A 16,576-nucleotide genomic window follows, 5' to 3' on the forward strand; every position below is an offset into this window, starting at 1 on the left:
GGGGTGGGATGCCGAGCTGCGCCTCGCCAGAAGTGGGCCAGTGACTTGTCCCGGTGGATGGGCTCCTCAGCTCATCTGGAGCCTGGCCTGTAGCCACCAGGTTTTTCTGAGCGGCTCCTCCCACAAATCTGAATAGTCTCCGATTCCAGGACAGCCACCCAGTGTTGGTGGTCATTGTGCTTTGGCCTGGCTTTCTCACCAGAGTCAGGTCCTCGAAGTTTGTGAGTGTCTGTGCATGTATGGGTATGTATGGGAGGAGAGGGACCTTATTGGTATGTGTGTGGGGGCGTGTAGAGTACGGTATTCTTTTGCCTGCAGCTGCCTTTCAGGTAATAACAGCTAATGCCTTTGTAGTTGTCAGCTTTGGTCGGTATTAGGTCTCCACTGTTCAGGCAAGGTAACTGAGACTCAGGCAGCATGATTTGGTCCCAGCACAAGAGCCAGACATTGCCTGACCCCAGCCTATCTGCTCCCCTCACAACTGTCACCTGGCCTCTGGTCTAGAGGGAGCTCAGCGTTTGAAGCCTCAGGCTTGTAAGTCTTTGCAGCTACAAACTGATGGCCATGAGCTTGAGTTCAAGCCACAGCCCTTTGGTATTGGAGGCTAGGAGCTCCCCAGTGACCTTGAGGCAGGATGAGGAGCCCTGCAGAACTGTGTTCCCAAGTTGCCCTGGTCTCCCTGGCCCCTCCTCTCTGCTCTCGCACAGGCTTTGCTACCGTTCTCTCTGGTTCTGCCGCTGTCTGTCTGGACAAGCCCGCCCGGCTGTATGGACTCCCTCTTGTCCTTGGGTGAGGCCTGTTGGTACGGGGTCAGTGGTTGTGTGGGTGCAGGGCTCCCCTCTCAGCCTCTTGCACATGTACACAGAGGAATGGGAGGTTTTGAGAGGAGCAGGCGGCCAGGACACCCTTCCTGCTGCATATCTTGGCTGCTTCCCAGATCACTCGCCTTAGGAACCGAGTAGGTGTGTCACTAAGATTCCACAGTCCGGGGACAGACTCGAGAAAACTTGGCAGCTTATTGTGACAGTGTCAGTGTGGCCGTCGTCTGCAGTCCGCGTACACACAGACGCTCACATGGGGTAGGCACCCGCTACACACTAGCCTCATAACTTCTTTTACCGAGACTTTATTACAAGAATAATGAAACTGGAGTGAAATAACACTGCCAGCACACGCTCCAGAATAATTTGTTCTAAAAACTGCTGTTTGACTTTTCCGCACGTCCTCCAAGGAGCCTGGGTCTGGTTTCCTGACCGAATGTGCACAGGGGCCTGAGGGCTGTGACCAGCTGCTGTCTCTGCTCCTCTTCCTCTGCCTCCGGGGCTCCTGGGGCTGGGCTCCCAGTGCGTGGGCCTGGAGAGGGCTCAGCCAAGCAGAGTGTTGTGCGCCTGACTCCAGGTCTCCCCTCTTGCATGCTGATGTTCCTCTCAGCCCTCCTAACCCTCCTGGCAGCTTGGACTTCTCCCTTGTCCTCCTTTCTCTGTGGTTTCAGCATCTCCAGTTCTTACTTCTTGGGACAGAGCTGATGTTCTCTTCTCTCCTAGGAGGGACTCCAAAGCCAGAGCCCGAGCAGGTGATCAGAAACTATACTGAAGAGCTGAAGACAGCCCCAGATGAGGTAGGTGCACAGGAGGCAGGCTGCTTGTAGTTTTGTTTGGAAACAAGGGGCAGCTCCAGACAAGAAGGCCGCCAACCTGGTCTGTGCTAGAAGGGCACCTCCGATGCCTGCACCATGCTCTGGGCACTTGGGGTTAATCTCCCAAGATGAGGCGGCTGTAGCTTTTGAAACTTAGATTTCAATCTTAGCTTTGTCACAAACAAGTGTGATCCTGAGCAAAGCTCCTCGCTTGCTGTACCGGGCTGTGTAGTCCTGTGCCATGCTGGGGTTGGGAGTCCTGGAGAAAGGAATGGGAGAGCCTGCCCCACTCCCCGAGGCTGACGCTGGTGGACAAGGGAAGTGGCCTCGTCCAGATAGCAGTCCTACCCCTTGGCTGTGGGAGAGCAGGTCAGGGTTCCTGTAATTAACAGGGCCTGCCAGACCCTGTGAAAGCGTCAGTAGGATCCGAACCTCTCTCTCTGCTGAGCCACATTGAGGGGCCATGAGTGCCACTTGTCTCTGATTTGATGGAGAGTCCTGAGAATCTGGAGGAGGTGGGCTACATGTCAGTCCTTCCGGTCCAGAACCGAGGACTCTGCGCTGGCCTGTTTCTCCTGCAAGTTGAGTACGTGAGAAATGTATGGTCGGTAAAGGTTTAGACAGAAGCCTGAAAGGCATTCTTGTGTCTCCCATCCTCCCTCCAGTCCTCTCTGTTCCCACTTCACAGCACTAATTTTTCTTTCTTTTTGCCTTTGTGCTAAAAACCTGCTGAAAACCCCTCCACAAGGCCTGATATATAAGACAAAGCCCCGACTCCTGAGCATGATCAGAAGTTTCTAGGACCTGATCCTCACCTGTCTTGTCTCATCTACACCTTGTTCACCCTGCCCCCTATAGGTGCTACCACCCCTCCCAGACTATACGCTGGTTCATGCCTCAGATCGTTCTCTCCCCTGTAGCCAGAACATCCATTCCCGCTCTTACCCATCCAACAAGTTCCCCTTTTCCTTGTAAACCCAGCTTGGAGGGCCTCTCCTGTTTTCTTCTCCTCTATCTGGCTGTTCCTGCTGCTGTGTTGGCTTTGCTTCTGTTCCTGCACTGGCCCCTGGCTCAGTGCTGCCTGTCCTTTCTCCTACTATGGTAAGCCCCTGAGGGCACAGATCCCAGTGACTCATCTGTTCCCAGCCTCTGGAACAAATGACTGTTGAATTGACTTTGACTGTAACTCTGGCAGGTCAGCAGATGAAAGCCTTTTCCTACAAGTCTCGCCTCTGGGTGCAGTGTCTCTTTTGGCGAACGTTCCCTGTGTTGGTCCCCCTCCAGGACTGCATCATCTGTATGGAGAAACTGTCCATGGTGTCTGGGTACAGTGACGTGACCAACAGCATGACCATTGGACCAGTGGCTGTAGGCCGCCTCACCCAGTGTAGCCATGCCTTCCATCTGCTCTGCCTGCTGGCCATGTACTGCAATGGAAATAAGGTGCCTACATGCTGACCCAGGGTGGGGGCCAGGGGTGACCTGTCCCGGTCATGCTGCATCTGAGCAGGTGACTGTAGCTGCCTTGTGAAGGACCTGGGGTGTGCTCAGAGGCAGCCCCTTCCCTGCAACAGGATGGGGTTGGGGGCTGGAGGTGGCGGGTGATGTCTGGCTGCTCTTCCTTCAGTGGCGTTTAGCCAGAATGGACAGAGGTTGGGAGGACGGAGGGAACTGAGACATGAGGCAGACCTTCAGGCGTGGCTTGGCCTTTCTCCACAGTATCCCTGTGTATCCTGTACCAGCAGGGTGCCAGCCCCAACAGTTGATCAGTCACAGGTTTCTTGCTTGACTTGAAATGTGAATAGACTGGGGACTTTTGTTCATCAACCTGATTTTTCTACCTGATGCCAGTCTCCTTTAATGAAAATTATATAACGAGTTTCTGGTACAAAACTTGTCTTTCTAAGGAAGCTGTTGGAATCAAGTTTCTGTGTGAGGAGGCTGCCTGGGAGTTGGGCCACCTGCCCAGACCTGATGTGTGATGTCAGCGACCTGCCCCCCTGCAGCCTCCTTCTCATCTAGATGGTGGGTGGCTGTGCCTGGGTGCCCCCCCGGGGCCTCCAGCTCAGTGTGTGGCGTTCTGCCTTGTCTCAGGATGGAAGTTTACAGTGTCCTTCCTGCAAAACCATCTACGGAGAGAAAACTGGGACCCAGCCTCGGGGGAAGATGGAGGTGTTCAGCTTCCAGGTGTCCCTCCCTGGCCATGAGGACTGCGGGACAATACTCATAGTTTACAACATTCCTCACGGCATTCAGGTAAGGGCCCGGGCCAAGAGGAGCCTCCTGGGATCTGCCTGGAATCAGCCCTCTCCCAGCAGTCTGTCCCCTGTCACTGTGGGGATGTCCAGGTTGCCAAGTTCAGGCCTCCAGGAACCAGGAGGCACTAGTCCAGGGGGTTACAGCAAGCTCTTAGGAAGCAAAGATGGCCCTCAGCTCCTTCCTGAGATAGGGAAGGCTTCCTGGAGGCAGCGACGTCTTAGCTGGATCTGTACTTGGCAGAAGGTCAAGTGTATAAGCAGGAAGAGCACTTGCGTTGAGGACCCTCATGGGGCCCCAGGACGGGACGGGGAGGTGCCAGCAGTGAAGACTGATGGAGAGACCGGCTCAGTAGCCAGATGAGGCTGGGTTGGGAGTGGCAGGGCTGAGTCTCGACGTCAGAAACAAGACAAAGATCCCAGCAGAAGGCTGCAGGGTCCCCGTGAGACCCGGGTAGGAGCACTGGCCCCTCGGGCCTCCTCCTGTGGGCCAGGGTTGGTCTCAGAGCCAACCCCGGGGCAGTTTGGAAAGATGCAGGGCAGTGGGGACCAGGAGACCGAGGGGGCCATCCCTCTATTTTGTTTAATCGTGTGCTCTTCCCTGGTTGCCTTCTACTACTTCTCCTTGGCTGAGAGTGACATTTTAAAGCATTCTAGACAGGGTTGGAGCCATAGGCCAGAGGGAAACTCGTTGCTATATGTGACGCGTCACTGTGTGTCAGAGGACAGGAGCAAGGGCTGTGCAGACCACACTCCTGTGCAGACCACGGCCACTGTCTCAGGGCCCTGCTCCAGCCACCTCTAGAGTGAAGACTGGAGGGGCCTCTGTGCTGGAGTGAGGGTGTCCTGAAGACTGGCAGACGCGCTGTCCAGTCCAGAGAGCCCCGTGCCTGGAGGATTGCCGAAGGAAGTAGGAGCCTCCGTCCAGCCTCTGAGGGGTTCTGTTCTCATCGGGGAAATAGAAGAAGTTAGGAGTGTCTGGTGCCAGGCGGAGTAGCATGCATTCAGGGAGGGCAGCCATGTTCACGTTGGGTCTTCTAGGGGCAGGATTTGAGAGAAGCGGCCATTTATTTGGCCACTTGAGCTTAGGAACAGCCCCAGCCAGGAGGGTAAAGGGGCGAGGCTGGGCCTTGCATGTTTTGTGCAGCTCTAGTGGGTGAGCCCCTCTCGGAGCACCCCCACTCCCTTGTCTGTGTTCCTCCTGCAGGGCCCTGAGCACCCCAACCCCGGGAAGCCGTTTACTGCCAGAGGGTTTCCCCGCCAGTGCTACCTTCCCGACAATGCCCAGGGCCGCAAGGTAAAGCCCCATGCCACCCTTGGGAAGGGCTGCCTGCTGGCAGGCCTGTGCCAAGTGCTGGTCCAATGCAAGGCCACTCCCTTCCCAGGAACCCTGCTGTGGGCTGGGCATCCTCAGGGTGCCGGGAATACCGGGCCGTACTTTCCTGGGGCGTGGGGAGGAGAGACTGTCTTCGAGCAGCCTAGTGGGCCAGGTTGTGCTGCTGCACCGACACCCGGGGTAGGACTTTCCTTGCCTGTGGGAGACAGAACAGCTAGTGTGACAGCTTTGAGATGGGAACAGGCTGGGAAGATGTGAAGAGCCTGAAGGAGGACCAAGTGGGTGAGGGGGAGTGAGGTGCACAAGGAGCGAAGGTGGTTGCTGGCCTGTGGGACTGGGGCTTTAGTCTAAGCACTGCATGCTGCCGTGAGGTGAGGGTGTGTCAGCAGAGCTGTAGAAGCTGCAGATTTTAGGTGTGAGAAAGCTGTCTCTGCTGCTGTGAGAGGATGGACTCCAGGTGGCTGCGTGTGGAGAGCAGCAGGAACGGGAGAGAGCAGGGAGCCTGGATTCGATGAGGAGGGACAGAAGGAAGCTCATCTGGGATGTACTTGGAAGTAGGGACTAATCAGGTGTCAGGGGATGAGCCAATGGCAGCACTGTCTGAGGTGGGAGGGCCAAGACTTGAGTCATGGACGTGCTCAGTGTGAGGTCCATTGGACTGTCAGAACAGCAGCTGGCATTCCAGAGGGGTCAGGGTTAGCACTAAAAGCTGGGGACCTCCACAGATGGGATTTCATCTGGGACTGTGGATGACACCACTTAAGGTGGCAACAGAACAGAATGGAGAGGAGAAAGGGCCCAGCTCCCAGGGGCCCTGCTGGTGGTTAATGGCACGTGTTGAACGAGCCGAGGTCCTAGCGTGCAGCACGGACACAGCCCACAGCTGACATTGGCGGGTGGCTGGTGCTGCTGACCTCATCCTTACTACTGGGGCAACTTAGGGGAGGGCAGTGGGTGCTCCCACCTTGTCTCCTGGCAAACTCTTCCCCAGGGTGGAAAAACCTGTGAAGGCCAGTGCTTATTCACCCTTCCTTCCCCCTCACTTCCTCTTCCTTCTCTTCCTCCTCCTCCTGGGGCAGGTCCTAGAGCTGCTGAAGGTGGCCTGGAAGAGGCGACTTATCTTCACAGTGGGGACGTCCAGCACCACAGGCGAGACGGACACGGTAGTGTGGAACGAGATCCATCACAAGACAGAGATGGACCACAACGTGACAGGCCATGGCTACCCCGACCCCAACTACCTGCAGAATGTGCTGACTGAGCTGGCTGCCCAGGGAGTGACTGAGGACTGCCTGGAGCAGCAGTGACCACCAGCTGGCAGCCAGCCGCCCATCCCCACTGCCGGCTGGGCTGCTCTTGAGATGGGCCGGCAGGAAGGTGCTTTCGGCAGGAGCTGGCATGTTTACTGGGGGGGTGGGCATTTTCCACCGAAGCTGGGGCCTCTCCTGTTTGCCTTTCCTCCTTCCTCTTCCCCTCCAGGCCTAGATTTGCATGGGAATCCGCAAGCCTGGGGAGTTGTACTTGTGGGGGCTTAAGATGCTGCTACCTCAGTGCTGGGGGCCTGGCATGGGCTGAGGAGAGACTGCCCCCCCCCTAGCCAGGGGCAGGCATGGGTCTGGGTCAGCTTCTCATACCTCAGATGTTCTGTTTGCAATAAATGTCCAATAGCCAAAGTCAGCAGGCCCTAGTGCATTTGTCAGTGGAGAGGATGTGTGTTTATATGTGCACACGTGTGCATGTGTGTACGAGATGTATGAAGGCCTGCACACACGTGTCCTGCTGGAAAGGACCTATGGGCTGCCCATTCAACTCCCATTTCCTAAATGAAGGAACAGGCTGCAGTGAGCCAGAGAGCCCATGCACTGACCTGTGCTGCTTCCCCATCCCCCACTCTGGTCCTTGCACTGTGGAGTCCAGCAACTCTGAGCCCACCATCCTATTACTTCCCCAAGTTCTGGGGAGCACACTGCTCATAGGAGGCAGGTGCTGCTGCCTCCATTTTACAGATGGTGAAACTGAGGTTCAAGGATATAGTGACTGGCCCAAGGTCCCAGCTAGTGGTAGAGCCAGAGCTGGAATCCAGGACAGGATTGGTCTGACATCATCCTCAAAGTCATAATCCTTCTGAACCCGCTCAGAAAGAGGATCACATACTCTCAGACTCGGTCTCTGCCGGGGCTGGGGTGGGGTGGAGTGCTTGTGGCCTGAGCCTGGAGGCGCACACAGCCGCACTTGGGCCAGGGCCAATTTTGCCTTTGTGGATCCTTCCTTTATAAGAAAAATGTTAGCCTTGGCCAGGTGGAGTGTCGTCCTATACACCAAAATCTTGTGGGTTCGATTCCCGGTTGGGGGACATACCTAGGTTGTGGGTTTCTCCCTCTAAAATCAATAAAACCGTATCCTTGGGTAAGGATTAAAAGAAGAAGAAAAATTGTGCCTGACTGGCGAGGCTCAATGGTTGAGCATCAACCTTGAACCTATTCCCAGTCAGAGCACATGCCTGGATTGTGGGCTCGATCCCCAGTGTGGGCCGTGCAGGAGGCAGCCAATCAATGATTCTCTGTCATCATTGATGTTTCTCTCTCTCCCTCTCCCTTTCTCTCTGAAATCAATAAAAATGTGTTTAAAAACAGAAGAAAAGTTAAATTCTGTTTTATGATGTGTTGATATAAAGATGAAAATATGTTTGAGGATTTTCTTCCATTTAGAAGTTTATTTTGTTCCCTTCTGATTTTAAAAGAAACTAGGACTTTTCCTGGCCCCTGAATGTATTGTGGGCCCTGGGCACTGCCCACGAGCCTAATGGGGAGCTGGTCCTAGGGAGGGCAGGGAGGCCTGGCTGCCCCCCAACCTGTTTGGTTCCACAGTGAGACCCACTCCACAGGCTCACAGGGCTCGGGAGCTGGGTGGGCACCTGCATGCTGCTGCCCTCTTGACTCCCACCATTAAAGTATAATGAGAATCCGAAAGGGAGAAAGAACATGTTTGCAAATCATCTACCTGATGAGGGTCTAGTACCCAGACTGTATAAGGAACTCAACAAGAAGAAAAATACCCTTTTTTTCAAAAAAAAAAAAAAGGACTTTTCTCTGAAGAAGATATGCAGATGGCTGACAGGCACATGAAAAATGTTCAGTGTCATCAGGGAAACAAAACCACAAAGTGATACCATGTCCTGCCCAGTGAGAATGGTTATTACAAAGAAAAGGGAAAACAGCAAATGTTTTGAGGACGTGGAGAAACCGGAGCCCTTCGCTGCTGGTGGATGTGAAGTGCAGCCGCTTTGGCGAACGGTGGGGCAGGTCCTCAGAAAGTGGCTGCCATGACGCAGCCACCCACTCCCAGGGTCACATCCGCGCCCTGAAAACATGTCCAAACCAAAGCGTGTTCACGAGTGTTCCTAGCAGCGTTATTCATAACAGCCAAAAGGCGGGGAAACCCCCCTGCTCAGCTGGTGAATGGCTAAACTAAATGTGGTCTGTCCATCCCGTGGAATGAGCCTTAGCCGTAAAAATGAAGGACTGACCTATGGCAGCATGGATGAACCTTGAAAACATGATACCAAGTGAAAGCCAGACATGACAGGCCGCATCCTGTATGATTTCATTGTGTGAAATGTCCGGAATAGGCAAATCCAGGCAGAAAGTGGGAGTGGTTCCCCGAGGGGAGGGAGCGGGGGTGACTTTTTATGGGCACTGTGTTTCTTCTTGAAATGAAAAATTTCTGGAATTAGTGTTGGTTGCACAACCTTGTTAATATACTAAAAACCAGTTAGCTGTGCACTTTAAAAGGGTGAATTTTATAATATACTAGCCGCCCAGTACACAAAATTCATGCACATTAAAGGGGAATTAATTAGAGGAAATATTTTAATATTGCTATATGCCCTTTCTTTATAATAGAAGTGTCAGAGATGAGTGAAAATTGGTAAAATGTATATGAAAATCTTCCTCCTGTCAGAGTCTGGGGCACACTGCAGGACCCAGAGTCAAGTCCCTGCCCACCTGCGTGCACCTTGAAATTGCACGAGACCCAGACCCGGCCGGCCCCACCCCCATTGGGCGAGGTCCAGACCCAGCCAGCACCACCCCCATCAAGCCCCGCCGGGCAGGGGGTGCAGCCTTAGGTCCCCCGGCCCAGCACTGGGGTGGGAGGCGCAGCCTGAGGTCCCCCATCAAACCCCGGCGGGCAGGGGATGTGGCCTGAAGTCACCCTTCAAGCCCCGCTGGGCCAGGGGCACAGTCCATGCTGATTGCTCCTTAAGGCTCATTACAAGAACGCTGCCTTCGCTGTGGGCGCAGCCATCTTGTGATGGCATGGTGGAATGGGGGTCAATTTGCATATTACCTATTTATTATATAGGATGGATTATATCTTAGTAAAAAATATATATGGTTTATATATTTACAGTTGTGAGTGAGCAAAGCAGTTTATTCTTGTATTAACTATTGATGAACAACTGTAAACCTACTTTTGCCCCACCCATGTATGTAGTGAGAACCAAAGGGAATAATGTAAGTGGGGGGCTTGTCAGCTGTCGGAGGCTCTACACACCTTTCTCTAAGTTCTTCCCTTGGACAAGGGAACTGAAGAACCAGGGAGGATGTGGCCCCAGGAGGGAGGGCGCGGCACAAGATGGCTGCAGGGCCAGGCGGGCTGTGATGGGGTTGGAGCTGGACAGGTTGGAGCTGCCCCAGGCTTGCTCCTGGGTGGGGATGGAAGGCCAGAGGTTGTCTCCTGGCACCTGGGGTGCAGGAATCTCAGGCATGTGGCCCTGAGCCCAAGGCTCCAGAGATTGGTCCTCCTCCCCAGGGTTGGGAGGCTGGGTGGGGCCTAAATGCAGACATGGGGCTCTGAGCTCCAGTGGCCTTTCCCTCAGCCCTGGCCTGCCCCACACTAGTGCCCTGCCCAGGCCGCTCCCTGTGGGGGACTGGGCTGAGGGGAGGGGCTGGGTGCATTCATATTTTCAGGTCTTTCCAGCCCTTGGCCAGCCTGGCAGCCTGACTAACCAGCTTCTCCAGGCCCAGGGGTTGGGGGAGGGGCGCGGCAGGAGGCAGCCAGCCCAGCCCCAGGCTGTGGCTGTAGTAGAAGGTGGCTGTCATGGTGCTCCCCCAGAGGCAGCCTCACTCACGGCTGCTGTGCCTCTTGGTGGCGCTGGTCTGGCCCCAGCCCTGCACGAGCCTTGGTGAGTGGGGGTCCAGGGATTGGGTGCACCTGCCCAGACCCAAGGGGCTGGGGCACCTGCTGGTGTGATTGGACCCTGGGAGCCCACATCCTCTAACTGGGAGAGGCAGCCCCAGGGCAGGGGGCCCCGGGACCCTCACTCCTCTCTCCATGGCCACAGAGCTGATCCCCTACACGCCGCAGATCACACCCGGGGACCTGGAAGGGAAGGTGACGGCCACCACATTCTCCCTGGAGCAACCGCGCTGTGTGCTGGACGGTCATGCCAGGGCTGCTGACACGGTCTGGCTGGTGGTGGCCTTTAGCAACGGTGCGTCCCAGTGCAGGTGTGGGCCTGGGGTGAGCGGTGGGGCTGAGGAAAGCTGCGGATCTGGGAGCCACCCACTGTGACGTTCCACAGCTGGGTGTGGATTGGGAGCTGGGCTTTGTGGAGAGGGGCCTCTGAGAGGGTGACAAGCCCTGCTTTGTGTCACAGGGGCCCTCTGGGTGCTGAAGGGCCAGGGCTGCAGGCCTTGGACCCAGCCGGGGATTGTGGCAAGGAAGGCCTGGCTTCACCCTCTTACCAGCCCCATCGGTCTGTCCCTCCTTCCACAGCCTCCAGGGACTTCCAGAACCCCAAGACCCTGGCTGAGATCCCCGCTTTCCCACAGCTGCTGACCGACGGCCACTACATGACGCTGCCCCTGTCCCTGGACCAGCTGCCCTGCGAGGATCCCGTGGGTGACATCCCCGTGCTGCGGGTGGGCAACGACCCTGACTGCCTGGCTGACCTCCACCAGCCATCCTACTGCAACACCCCCCTCCCTGGCCCCGGACCGTACAGGTGGGTCTCTCTGCCTGGAGCCTGGGATGGGGGCCTGGGAGAGGAGAGGTTTCAGGGACCAGGGCTGCCCTCCCTAGCCTTTCCCCAGGCCCCATCCTGGCTGCAGGCCTCGCAGGCCCTTTCTATTCAAAAGCCTTGGCTTCTTCCTCAGGGTTTGGGGTGGGAGGGTTGGGGGAGAGCAGCTGGGTGGCCGGCAGAATTCCAGCTTCCGGGTGGGCCCAGGGGGAGGAGGTAGCACCAGAGCTGGTGGGGTGGGGTGGGGTGGCAGGGCTGCACTCATGGGCCTGCTGTTTCTCCCCTGGGTAGATCTGGTGGTAAAGTAAGCACAGGCCCGAGTTCAGACCAGTCAGTGGGCATGAGGTGGGGAAGCAAAGGAAGAGAGGCACAAAGCGCCCAGGGGCTTGCTGAGGTCAGGTCAGAGCCGGGGTAGCAAAGCAGGTGTCCAGACGTGGGCTCCCCGGGCGCAGGATGAGGCCAGGTGTCCTCCGGGAGGCCAAGTCCAACTGGGAGAACCGTTCGTAGGGGGGCAGGGAAGGTGATGTGTGGTGGGCTGGGCCAGCATCTCCATCCGCCTCCCTCTGCCCTCTCACCAGCCCTGCCAGGTCCACCTCCCCCACCCAGGCCCACTTCCTAGCAGCCACCAGAGCCAGCTTCCCTCAGTGCCAGCCTGTCTGAGTCTCTTTTTAAAAATATGTTTTTATTGATTTCAGAGAGAGGAAGGGAGAGGGAGAGAAGGCTAGAAACATCAATGATGAGAATCACTGATAGGCTGCCTCCTGCACACCCCCTACTGGGGACTGAGCCTGAAACCTGGGCATGTACCCTAACTGGGAATCAAACCATGACCTCCTGGTTCATAGGCTGACACTCAACCACTGAGCCACACTGGCTGGGCTGCCCAAGCCTCTTGATGCTTAGAAACCTCCCGAGTTCCCCAGCCCCTCAAAGGCACGACCTCCTCCGCACGGCCTTGGTGCCCTCAGTGCCAGCTGCCTTCTCTGTGATCCTGGACTCTACGTGCACTCTCAACACACCCCTCCCTCTCTAGGCCTTTATCTGGGGTGCTTGCCCCTATTGGGGGGCCTTCCATGGCTTCAGAGACTCCATAAGCCAGCCGTTCTCCCCTGGGAGGCCTATAGCCCCAGCCCGTACCCCCTGCAGAGCCAAGGCTCACAGCCTGGCCCAGAAGAGCTGCCTTGAGTCCGGCTGTGTTGGGCGCCCGGCCTAGGGCTCTGAGCCTTCCCCCACCCCCTCTCCCCAGGGTGAAGTTCCTCCTGATGGACGCTGGGGGCTCACCCCAGGCCGAGACCAGGTGGTCCGGCCCCATCACTCTCCACCAAGGTACGCTGGGGAGGGGGTGTCCTGGCTCCAGTCTGTCCCTTACACTCGGTGAAATGGTCGTGCTCAGCTGCCCCCTCCACTCCCCGCTGCCGGGGGTCTGGGTGCCCGGTGGCAGTGTTCAAATCCGGCGAACCCTCCACACAGACACGGGTGCTGGGGGTGGGGCACCGGCTCTGTCCAGCCCCACATGTTTGCCACTCTTGGGTGCCCAGGCCCCAGCTCAGTCATGGGCAGCAGCAGCCTTCCCCTCCTATGGGAGCCAGCCCGGGCCCAGCATTGCTGGGTGAGAAGAAGGGCCAAAGCGAGGAGGGCAGTCCTTCAGGGCCACGGGTTCTGGGAGGCTTCCCTCAGCAGGGCCCCAGGAAGCCAGCATGAGTCACCAGGCCGAGGACACGGCTTGTGTGAAGACCAGATGTCCGGTGTGGGCGATGCCTGGGAGATGGGCTGCAGGAGCTGGGGATGGGGCGGGCGCTTGTTGTATGCCAGGCTCCAGGGAGCAGGGCAGCCACGCGGTCAGTCTTCAGGTCTGCCGCTGCTGGGTGTGCCAGGGGCGGGCACATTGGTGGGAACAGCCTAGAAGGTGAGGCTAGGGTGGAGGCTGGAGCGATGGGTGGTCCAGGCTACGGGCACAGATGCCCTCTGAGATGGACAGATGTCTGTGGAGGAGAGAGCCCAGCCTTGCTATGAGCATGGGTGAGGGCGACTGCCCTGGGGTCCGAGGGCAGCCTCTGAGCATCGCTGTGTGTGCAGGGAAGTCTCCGGGCTCCATCGACACGTGGCCAGGGCGGCGGAGTGGCGACATGATCGTTATCACCTCCATCCTCTCTTCTCTGGCCGGCCTCCTGCTCCTGGCCTTCCTGGCTGCCTCCACTGTGCGCTTGTGAGTGGTGACACTCTCAGGGCCCCTTCCCACCTGGAACCCTTCCCCTGAGGGGTTCTGACACTCCCTGCCCACCTGAGCCTGGAAAACCTCCCTGTCCCTGTGGTTTTGAGCTGGGAAGTCTCCCTGGAAGGGCTGTGCAGAGAATTCCCACCTGAGTCTCTCCCTGGGCGGTCAGAGAGGTGGTCCAGCAGCTCTTCTAACCACAGGTTCAGAGAAGGGGCCACCTGGCTCTGCCTCTGTCCATCAATGTGTCCTTTGCTTTGGCCCTTGTCCTCCTGGGCCTTGGTTTCTCAGTGAACTGACACTGGGGTAAGCAGAGTGGCCACCTGGAGGAGGCAGGCCTCCAGCTTGTTCTAGAAGGGAGGGCAGGGAGATCAGAGGCGGCAGGAGGAGGGATGTGGGAGTGGGGAGGAGGCCCTGAAGTGGCAGCCAGCCTCACCCGGCAGTGACACCGCTGCTCCTCCTCTCCCTGTCCAGCTCCAGCCTGTGGTGGCCTGAGGAGGTCCCTGAGCAGCTTCGGATTGGCTCCTTCATGGGCAAGCGCTACATGACCCACCACATCCCGCCCAGTGAAGTGGCCACCCTGCCTGTGGGCTGCGAGCCTGGCCTGGACCCCCTCCCCAGCCTCAGTCCCTAGCCTGGCCTGCGTGCCTGGGGCTGGGGCACTGGGCGGGGGTGAGGGGGAGACCAGGGTACAGTGCTCCTTCTCAGCCCTTTCACCCACATGGCCCACCCATCACACTCCCCCTCCCTGAAATCCCACCACTAGCTACTGGAATGCGGTCCCATTCTGCCCCCCGCCCTCCCCCTTCTCTCCAGGCAACTGAAGTTGTATGCAGGGGAGTTGGGCGAAGGCTATGGTCAAGCTGGGTACCCAGCCCCCCACCTCCATCCCTTCCTCTTGCGAGTTGAGGCTGGAGGTACTGTGCCAAGGCCCCCCTGACTGGAAGCTGCCAGGCCCCAGGAAGAGGCCTTGGTCTGTCCTGTGCAGGGAGCTGAACTGAACCCATCACTGAGGCTGTGAGGCCTGAGCCTCCCTGTCCCTCTGTCTGTCCCACCTGCCAGTGTCTGGGGATGCAGTGAAGTCTCCAGAGACCCCTTCATTGTCCCTGGGCACAGGCCCTTCCTGGGGGTGGCTAGAAGGTCAGACGGGGCGTAGGTGCATGTATGACCATCCGGCCACTGATTTGGGCCACCACTTCCAACCCCCTTGCACACACAGAGGGCTCACACACTGCTCTACGCACGCTCACTCCGCAAACATTGTTGAGTGCCTGCTGCATGTCATGCACAGTGTTAGACTGGGGGCCTCAGGCAAATCTTGGGGAGCTCACTCATTGCTCCGGACCTCAGATGACCTCATGCCCAGGTGTGACCTGTTACTGTTGGGAGGCGGTCACGCCCGCAGATTGTCACATACCCTGGGGCTCACACTCCCCCAGACAATCACCCCATTGGTTCTTTGGGTTCCATGACCAGCCCTCGCTGGTGGACAGGCTTCATTACCCGCCCGCCACCCCTGCGTCCATTGGCCCACAAACCTGGTGGTACCCGCCATGGCCACACGAGGGCGCCAGTGCACCGCAGCTGTTGCCGCACAGCCCCGCAGGCTCATTCCCATTCACAGACCGGTAGGGCTCTGTTGGGCGGAGGGCTCCGGCCTGGAGCCTCAGCAGGCTCTCTGGAGGTCAGGGCTCCAGGCCCCATCTCCACCGAGCTAGAGGGATGAGCAGCCACGCTCCCGCTTGAGGACCCACTGCGCGCTTTCCAATCCACACAGCCCTCGATGGAGAAACTGGGGCTCAGTGACTTGCCCGTTGTGCTCTGTCCACTGCCACCGGACCCCCTAGACTGACTGCGACCCCCTGCGGGGGCCTGCGGGCACAGGTGCCCTCTCTTTCGAGGTGAATAAATGCTGTCTGGCTTTCTCAGCTGCGTGGTGCCTGTGCTGATTTCAGAAGAGGAGCATGTATGCCTGGGGTCCAGCCTGGCCGTGCTCTGTCCAGCCCCACTGCCACCAGCCCAGGGCTGCCCTGAGCCTGTCCCCTTGATCGCTAGACCTAACTGTGCTTTGGGGTGCCCCCATGTCCTGACAGGCCCAGGAAAACCCACCCTTAGTTGCAGGGCCAGGAACCAGCTGCTAAGCCATTTCTGTGGCAGGCACTTCAGGGGAGGCTTTGCTTTCAAAACCCATGCACTCTTGGCTCCAGGTGGTCTTTCCCTCTCCTGCCTGCACCCTATCCTGCCTGCACCCCACCAGCCACGCTACCCCCTCCAGGCGCAGACAGAGCAGTCAGATGCAGCCAGGAGCTCAGGCCCCGTGTCCTGGGTAGCATCTGCTCCTGGGAGCCAGCCCCTTTGGGCAGCCTCCTTTGAAATTCTACTACTTTGAAGCCCAGGTCCCTCCTGACCTGGAATTGGAGGAGGGTTCAAATGCCCCCACCTCCCCCTCACCAGCTGCCCCTGGCAGAGTCTATCTCACACTGTCCTGTCCAGACCTGGTTCCAACTCCAGATGAGGAGGCTCCTGAGGCCCCCGATGCCCAGCTTGGGGCCTGCCAGGAGGGCGCGGTGGGGAGGGGAGAGTCTGCTGGTGTTTGCTGAGTGAGACCATGAGCAAACCCTTCGGGCAGGGGGATTGGCCAGGGGACATGCTCCGGGCTCTTCCAAGTCCCGGGGTCGCTTGCGGCTTGTTCCCAGTGCCAGCGTCTGCGCTGGTCCCAGGCACAGCCCGTGACAGGCTGAGCATGCCTAGGACGCCCCTCCTTCCTGAACAGCCCCCACCCGCCCTCTGAGGAGCCGCTCTCACCCCATCTGGCTGCCGGGGGCTTGAGCAGAGAGACAGGCTCCAAACAGACATTGCAACACACGGGAGAAGACTGTGACGAGCTGGACAGCCCAGGGGAGGCCGCTGACCCCACCCGAGGGTCACGGGGCTCCTGGTGGTGATTTCTGAGCTGAGTCTTCTTTTATGTTTTATTTTATTTTTTATTGATTTCAGAGAGGGAAGGGAGAAGGAGAGAGAGAGATAGAAACATAAATGATGAGAGAGAATCATCAATTGGCTGCCTCCTGCATGTCCCCTACTGGGGATTGGGCCAGCAACCAGGCAGGCGGCT

The 16,576-nt window shown here is 57.8% G+C and overlaps 2 protein-coding genes across 6 annotated transcripts in view; both read left to right on the forward strand.

Annotated features, from left to right (window-relative positions):
* Positions 1-6,904, forward strand: part of DTX2 (deltex 2, E3 ubiquitin ligase) — a 38,519-nt gene extending 31,615 nt beyond the window's left edge. For 3 of the 4 annotated variants that reach the window (XM_006773389.2, XM_006773392.2, XM_006773390.2), the window contains 5 exons: positions 1,545-1,618; positions 2,921-3,079; positions 3,731-3,892; positions 5,099-5,188; positions 6,307-6,904. In XM_006773389.2, coding sequence (XP_006773452.1) covers positions 1,545-1,618; positions 2,921-3,079; positions 3,731-3,892; positions 5,099-5,188; positions 6,307-6,534 — 713 coding nt within the window. In that variant the 3' untranslated portion in view covers positions 6,535-6,904. The remainder of the gene's footprint in view (positions 1-1,544; positions 1,619-2,920; positions 3,080-3,730; positions 3,893-5,098; positions 5,189-6,306) is intronic. The other variant, XM_006773391.2, reaches the window with a different exon arrangement.
* Positions 6,905-10,182: 3,278 nt separating this feature from the next.
* LOC102766682 (uroplakin-3b) lies at positions 10,183-15,386 on the forward strand. 2 transcript variants are annotated; one of them, XM_006773388.2, is made up of 6 exons: positions 10,186-10,412; positions 10,572-10,721; positions 11,006-11,234; positions 12,496-12,575; positions 13,326-13,455; positions 13,936-15,386. In XM_006773388.2, the coding sequence occupies exons 1-6, from the start codon at positions 10,328-10,330 to the stop codon at positions 14,093-14,095; spliced, it is 834 nt and encodes a 277-aa protein (XP_006773451.1). In that variant the 5' UTR covers positions 10,186-10,327; the 3' UTR covers positions 14,096-15,386. The 2 variants fall into 2 exon arrangements, with proteins under 2 accessions (XP_015425759.1, XP_006773451.1); XM_015570273.1 differs by lacking the exon at positions 10,572-10,721 and having other exon boundaries at positions 10,183-10,412.
* The last annotated feature ends 1,190 nt before the right edge of the window (positions 15,387-16,576 follow it).

This window comes from Myotis davidii, unplaced genomic scaffold, assembly GCF_000327345.1.
Source record: "Myotis davidii unplaced genomic scaffold, ASM32734v1 scaffold726, whole genome shotgun sequence".
NCBI classification, from domain to species: Eukaryota; Metazoa; Chordata; class Mammalia; order Chiroptera; family Vespertilionidae; genus Myotis; species Myotis davidii.

Excerpts from the sequence above, each read along its gene's own strand:
- LOC102766682 (XM_006773388.2), top strand. The coding sequence starts at position 10,328 with ATGGTGCTCCCCCAGAGGCAGCCTCACTCACGGCTGCTGTGCCTCTTG. Across the intron at positions 10,413-10,571 it reads CCAGCCCTGCACGAGCCTTG|AGCTGATCCCCTACACGCCG; the intron begins GTGAGTGGGGGT and ends CCATGGCCACAG. Across the intron at positions 12,576-13,325 it reads CCCCATCACTCTCCACCAAG|GGAAGTCTCCGGGCTCCATC; the intron begins GTACGCTGGGGA and ends CTGTGTGTGCAG.